Source organism: Carlito syrichta, unplaced genomic scaffold, assembly GCF_000164805.1.
Source record: "Carlito syrichta isolate Samal-C Ts95f unplaced genomic scaffold, Tarsius_syrichta-2.0.1 Scaffold304031, whole genome shotgun sequence".
NCBI classification, from domain to species: domain Eukaryota; kingdom Metazoa; phylum Chordata; class Mammalia; order Primates; family Tarsiidae; genus Carlito; species Carlito syrichta.
The window spans coordinates 946331-954027 of NW_007248127.1; the positions used below are offsets into that span (position 1 = coordinate 946331).

A 7697-nucleotide genomic window follows, 5' to 3' on the forward strand; every position below is an offset into this window, starting at 1 on the left:
TGAGTTGGAGTCTCACTCTGTCGCCCAGACTGGAGTGCAGTGGCCGCTCCCGGCCACCGCAGCCTCGACCTGCTGGGCTCCGGCGATCCTTCCTCCTCAGCCTTCCGAGTAGCCAGAATTACGTGGTGCACGCTACCACGCCCGGCTAATTTTTTGATTTATTGTAGAGATGAGGTCTCACTGCCCAGGCGGGTCTCGAACCCACGGGCTCAGGCAATCCACTCACCTCTGCCTCCCAAAGGTGCGGGATTACAGGCTGAGCCACCGAGCCCGGCCCACATTGCATTTTAATTGTCATGTCTCCTTAGTCTCCTCCAATTTGTGACAGTTCCTCAGTCTTTTCTTGACTTTTATAACAATGGCTGTTTTGGAGAGTACTGTTCAGGTGTTTCATAGAATGTCCCATTATGCTGTTTCCTCAGGATTATATTGAAGTTATTGCCTTTTGGGAAGAGTTCCCTAGAAGTGATGTGATCTTCTCAATGCATCATTTCATAAGGTCCATGATGTCAATATGTCTTATTACTAGTCATGTTAACCATGATCTGTTGGTTAAGGTGGTGTCTGACATGTTATTCACTGTAAAGTTACTATTTTTCCCTTTGTAGTTAATAAGTTTTGGGGGAGATATTTTGAGGCCATTCATTTATCCTGTTTCTCCTTAATCTTTGCTCACTAATCTTAATGTTCATTACTGGGTCTTGCCTACAGCAAGTATCACTGGAGGTGATTCTCCATTTCCTTCCTTTTTTCTACATTTATTAATTGGAATTCTTTGTAGGAAGTATTTTCTCTTCTCTCCCATTTATTTGTTTATTGATTCAGTCATTTATTTGATCATGGGCTTATGAGTATTTATTTTATTCTTTATGACTATTATTATTTATCTTATTGCTGAGATTGTTCCAGCTTTGGCAGGCCCCTATCTTTTTTTTTTTTTTAATATATACACTTCTCCTGGTACCACAAGATACTTATCTTTTATTTTCCCTGCCCTATTCCAGGCATCTTCTATTAGAAGATGGTATTTGACAACCAAGATCTGAGTACTATATGGGTTCGTTGCTATTGTGATGGCACTGCTTCTAGGTCCTCTTAGCATACAGAGCTAGAAAAAAATGTTTATGGATACTAATATATATACATATTATACTAATGTATATATACTCCTCTCTACTTATTTCTATGTCTCTGTGTTTATTTGCATACCTATATATGTGTGTGTGTGTGTGTGTGTGTGTATTTTATTAAAACCATGAATTAATAGTGATCCCTTTTTCTTCAGTCCAACACCACAGGGTTTATTCTATTATTCTCCCTTTGCTTGTTTGTACTGTAACTTTTTTCTTTGACTATAATTATTTGCAATATAATACTTAAATTTTTTTTTTTTTATTTTAAAGATGTGGGGTACAATTCAGGGTTAGATGTACAAATGTTCATTATGCAGGTACTCTTGTTGATGAGGTGTACTCCCCTCCCCTGGCAGATTCCTACTACTGCCAATCCTGCGTTCCCCCTCACCCCCAAGCAGTTTTCCACTACTGCCAATCTTTTTCTTATAGTATTATGATAATTGTTCAAGGTTCACTCATGAGTGAGAACATGTGATACCAGTTCTTTGTTTCTGTGATTGATTGCTCAGTTTTATAGACTCTAAGTCCATCCAGGTTGCTGTGAAGTTCATGATTTTGTCCTTCTTAACGTCTGCATAATATTCCATCGTGTATATGTACCACATTTTTTATATCCAGTTATCTTTCTATGGGCCGCACAGTTGGTTCCATATTCTTGCTATTGTGAACAATGTTGCAGTAAACATAAGTGTGCAGGTATCTTTTTCATAGAATGATTTGAGTTCCTCCAGGTATATTTCCAGTAGGGAGATTGTGGGGTCTATGGAAGGTCGATTTTTAGATCTTTTAGAAATTGCCACACTATTTTCCACAGAGGCTATAGTACTTATTTTTTATCCATATAAAGTTATTTCAGAATTGCTAATCCATATCTCTATGATAAACAAATTTATGAACCAGAATAAAGTATCTATGTTTAATTTTATTAATCCTTAATTTTTTAAAAAATAAAATGATACATACATTTAGTCAAAGCAAGACTAGGGGCAGGAGATAAACATGAAGAATAGACATTATAAAATTCACCAAGTATCCAAGACTCATTCTCCTTTTAGGAACTATTGCCACTCAGGGTCCTAGAATAAAGTAGAGAAAACACAGCTTTTGTAATATTAGAAGACTACATTTGTTTAATGATCTCCAGTGATCCCAGAGGAGCAGGTTATATCCATTTAAAGACTAATTCCAAGAAGGAAATTTATATTAAGATGTTGCAGATGATTTCCCCCTTGTCCGTATTAGTGTCCTCTCCAGTATCCCAATTCTAATTCCTTCCTACATTTACCACATAGCAACCGCATCTTCAAATGCAGAGTAAAAAAAGAATTCCAGGCTGTCCTTCTGCCATTCAGGAGTTATGGGGCTAACACCCCATGATGAACTATGTTACCAATTAAGCCATGGAGATTTCGGACATTTCTAAAGATTCCGCATCCCCTGGGGCTCACTGTTGTTCAGATCTAACAGTATTCCATATGATTAGGGGGGATACATGTTGTGGATTAGCAGAAAAAGAGAATGTAGCTGGGGTTACAGTTGGGGACAACAAGGGAGCAGGCAGTAGTATATTGACAGGGCCAATGCAAGGACCAGTCAGCCATGGGGAAGGACATTACACACTGATAAATAGGCAGAGATAAATACTGAAGGACAGACTGTACATTTTTCTCTTCTTTAGCATAAGTCATCCAAATCTGATTTGAATATTTTACCTTTCTCTCTATATATTCAGACAAGCTCTTTACAAAACCAGCTTGTCTCTCCTTACAATTAAATTGCAATTTTGTTTTGTTTTGTTTTTAAGTTGGGCGCTGTGGCTCATGCCTGTAATCCCAGCACTTTGGGAGGCAGAGGCAAGAGGATTACCTGAGCCCAGGGGTTTGAGACCAGCCTGGGCAACATGGCAAGACCTCATCTCTACAATAAATAAAAAAGTTAGCTGGGCATGGTGGCACAAACTTGTGTTTCCAGCTACTTGGAAGGCTAAAGTGGAAGGACCACCTGAGCCCCGCAAGTCAAGACTACGGTGGCCATGAGTGTGCCACTGCACTCCAACCTTGGCAACAGCATGAGACTCTGACTCTAAATAAATAAGCAAGCACTGAGTTGAGTACGGCAAGCAAATAAACATACATGGAAACGAATGGAAATTCAGGGGTTTCTTAGTACTTACCACATCCTAGGCATTGCATCATTTAATTTTTACCATAACTCTGTGAGCCTATTTTGCAAATGAGGGATTTGGGTTTAATAATGTACCCCAAGTCACATAAAAAGTAAGTACCAGCACCAGAATTTGAACCCAGCTTAATATGACTCTAGAGCCAAGATCTTGACCACTCTTTTATGTCTGTCACTTACCATAAATAAAGGGGAGGGGAAGCTCATTCAAAGATTAAGAACTTCTGATCTAGTAATTGGGTAAAAAATGATCTGGGTTATGACTTCTAAACTGTATTAGCAAAAATTGTTAATACAAATTAATGTATCTAATTAAAAGCCTCTTCATGTTATATGCTGTTTTCCACTAGTTTCTGTGATATTGGAAGTTGCTAAGAAAATAATGCATTTAATAGCCGAGAAGCAAATCAGGAATAGGAAATAAGCAAAATGCAGGGGCCTGTTTCATGTTCCTTGCCATAATTTATCTACATGCTGTGTCTTGTGCATTTTCAGGATTTGGAATACCGTCTAGATCCAAAGACCAAGGAGCTGCCTCACTTACGAAACCCTGACATACTTGTCGGTGAAAATGACCTTACAGCTCTTAGCTATCTTCATGAGCCTGCTGTGCTCCATAATCTCAGAGTTCGCTTTATTGATTCCAAACTTATTTATACATACTGTGGTAAGTATACCTTGCGTTCTGTGTGGCCTTTGAACTCTTTCCTCTAATGGGAATCGTCCTGGAAATACTGTACATGGGGAAAGCAGGCTGTGGTTGGATTTTCTCTTTGAGAAAAAATCACTTATCAAAAAGATTTCTGTTATTGATTAACCAAGTTGCATTTATGCTGAATGAACTCATTTGTGAACTTAACATAATTTTGCTCAAATTGGGTCCATCTTTTGGATTTTTCCCCCCATAGAAGTCATATGTCAGATCTAATGCCAAATTCACCAGTTATTTTCATCTCTTCCCAAAACTGCTACAGGAAGAGTAGATTTCTAAGGACTTATCTTTGAGCAAATTTAAGAAGTTTTTGTTTCTTTTTCTCAATTACTTAGTAGTACAGGACTGACTTGTAATTCCTTTTGCTTATTCCTGCTTGCCTGGGCCCCCACTCATTGCAGTATTTGCTGCCAGAGACCCGGCTTTTCGTCTGTCTCAGAAATGAAGTGTGTGCCTGTGTTTATGTTTGTGTTCCTTCCCCCTTTCCGTGTTTCCTTCTTTTTTCTCAGTGTGTTCTTATCCTGTATTTTCTCCCTCCTTGCTGGCTCTTTTTTCTCCATTGACTTCTCTTTTTTCCACTAACAACTCTCTCCTCTGAAGCTCAGATCTTGATTTCCATTCATTTCCATGTACGTTTATTTGCTTGCCATACTCAACTCAGTGCTTACCATTTCTTCTTTACTCTCCTGTTTTGACAGGAACAGGCACCTTTACTTCCTAAAGGGATTTGCATCCATTATATCCTTAATATTAACTCTTCTTATTCCCAAATAACTGAATATTTCTTTTTCTCAATTTTTATTTTTCTTCAATTTATCTTTTCTTACAATTATATTACCTTTTTATTGAAGTTTTGCCTGGCTGCCCTATCAAAGCATAAGCCCCTCTTTCCCCTCCTTACTATCTTCCTTCCCTGTTTTGTTTTTCTCCTTTTTTTCTTACTATTATCTAATCTGTGACTATGCATATATATTTTTCTTACTTATTTCATTAATTTTCTGAATTTCCAACTAGAATATAAGTTCCATGAGGGTAAAGATTTGTCTTTTTTGCTTTACTGTTGTAAATCTTGCACTTAGAAAAGACTTGACATTTTGTTGGAACCGAATAAGTACTTGCTGAATAGATGGCTTCATTAAATTAATATATACCTACTGAAAAAATTTTAGGACATACAGAAAAGTTTAAAAAAGGAAAAACAATATATATGACTCACCACTGAAAAATAACCTATATTATGTTGACTTATATTCTTTCTATGTGTGTGAGAGCAAGTAAAAGCAAATATAAAACTGGAATCATTCTATACATAATTTTGTGTTACATTTTCTTATGTTTTTTTTTTTTTTTTGAGTTGGAGTCTCACTTGGTTGCCCAGACTGGAGTGCAGTGGCCGCTCCCGGCCACCGCAGCCTCGCCTGCTGTGCTCCGGTGATCCTTCTGCCTCAGCCTTCCGAGTAGCCGGAATTACAGGCACGCGCTACCACGCCCGGCTGATTTTTTTAAAAAAATTTATTGTAGAGATGAGGTGTCGCTGCCCAGGCGGGTCTCGAACCCGCGGGCTCAGGCAATCCACTCACCTCAGCCTCCCAAAGGCGCAGGATTGCAGGCTGAGTCACCAAGCCTGGCTTATGACATTTTAAATCCTTCAAAATCGTGGTTTGTGGTGGTTGCCCACTAATCTGTCATATAGATGTAAAAAAATGTATTCAGCTACTATCCCTTCAGTATATATTTTGTTTGTTTCTATTTTCTCTGTTATGAATAATATTATGATAAACTTCTGTTTAAAAAAACTCTGCGTGAATTTTTGATTATTTCATTTGGATAAATTTCTAGAAGTAGAATTTTTGATAAAATATATGAAAATATTTAAAGTTCTTATGACATTGCCACATTATTTTAAACAACCTAGTCCAGTTTCTAAATAGTATTTTAGTTAGGACTATGTATAATGAGTTTAGAAGCAAAGGCTATGATACATTTTGATCCTTGAATACCATCTAGTTAATATTAGCTTAATATGAACTAAATTGAAATGAAGATTTGTGTTAACTGTGAGTCATGTTTTACCCAGTTTAGCATTAGGACATCACTGACTTGTTTTTCTTGTCCTCCCCTCACCCCCAGGTATAGTTCTAGTAGCTATAAATCCTTATGAACAATTGCCTATTTATGGAGAAGATATTATTAATGCATACAGTGGTCAGAACATGGGTGATATGGATCCACATATCTTTGCAGTAGCTGAAGAAGCTTACAAGCAAATGGCCAGGTTGGTGGAAGCTTTCATTGTTATTTCATGACTCTTATTAGATATAATTTCTTCTTTGGTAAGTCACAGTTTTTTTTTTCAATCACCTTTTTTAGGCTGAAAAAGTCACATAAATTTTAGAGTGAATGGCGAGTTGTAAATAATTACTGAATAAGCAGCCTTGACCAGTTTGTCTCAGATGACTTGGATTATTATTCAATATTAAAATAATCTCACATTTATAAAGGGACACACAGTTTTTAAAAACTGCCTTTGGCATCTCATCACGATCCTGTGACTAGGAAAGGACAGATGCAGATGTTATTTTTTACAGATGAGAGGATTAAAGTTTAGTGGTATTAAGTGACTTGTCCAATGTCACTCAGCTAATGAGTGACAGACAAAAGCTGAAAGGCCTATGAGCTGGGAAAAAAAATCTGTATCCTAGAGAATTAAATCTAAAGGAAAGTGTGAATTTTTTTTTTTTGAAACAGAGTCTCACTGTGTTGCCCACGCTGGACTTAAACTCCTGGGCTCAAGTAATCCTCCTGCCTCAGCCTCCTCAGTAGATGGGACTACAGGCATGTGCCGCTGAGTGGGCAGAAAGTGTGAATTTTAGTGTTAGTATTATATGGTAGAGCATTAATTATCCTGAACAGGATCTGCAAAATATCTCCAACATTTTGAGGGTGGAAAATGGAAGAAAAACGCCACCTTCAAGACTAGGTTATACTCTTAATAATATCTTAATAGTATAAGATAATGTAAAACTATGAATACATGGAAGAATAGTATATATTTAACTAATTTATTTAGCCTACAAAGCAGAACTTGACATATTAGAAATATGATATGGGAAACTCTCAAGCAACTTATAAAGTGGAGAGAAAATTAATGCTGCAGAGGTATTCTCCTCTCCAGACAACGAGAGTGTACATAATTGGGCCACCACATGACAGAATTTTAGAATTACTGGAACCATTTCCCCTGAAAACTGGAAGAACACAAGGATGCCCACTCTCACCCCTCCTGTTCAATATAGTATTGGAAGTCCTGGCTCGAGCAATCAGAGAAGAGAAGGCAATCAGGGGTATCCAAACAGGAAAAGAAGAAGTCAAGTTATCTCTCTTTGCAGACAATATGATTGTGTACCTTAAAAACCCAAGAGAATCTGCCAAAAACCTCCTTACACTGGTAAAGGCCTTTGGCAAAGTCTCAGGATACAAAATAAATGTGCAAAAGACAATCACATTTCTTTACACCAATAATGAGCAAACAGAAACCCAAATAAAAACCACAATTCCATTCATAATAGCCACAAAAAAAATGAAATACCTTGGCATCTTCCTAACCAGAGACGTGAAAGACCTTTACATGAAACTACAAACACTGCTCAAGAATCAAGATGACACAA

At 37.4% G+C, this 7697-nt stretch overlaps 1 protein-coding gene across 1 annotated transcript in view; it reads left to right on the plus strand.

Moving 5' to 3' along the window:
- LOC103261836 (unconventional myosin-Va) overlaps positions 1-7697 on the plus strand; it is a 104877-nt gene that overhangs the window by 1478 nt on the left and 95702 nt on the right. Inside the window, exons 2-3 of the mRNA XM_021713079.1 lie at positions 3813-3984; positions 6160-6304. Coding sequence (XP_021568754.1) covers positions 6243-6304 — 62 coding nt within the window. The 5' untranslated portion in view covers positions 3813-3984; positions 6160-6242. The remainder of the gene's footprint in view (positions 1-3812; positions 3985-6159; positions 6305-7697) is intronic.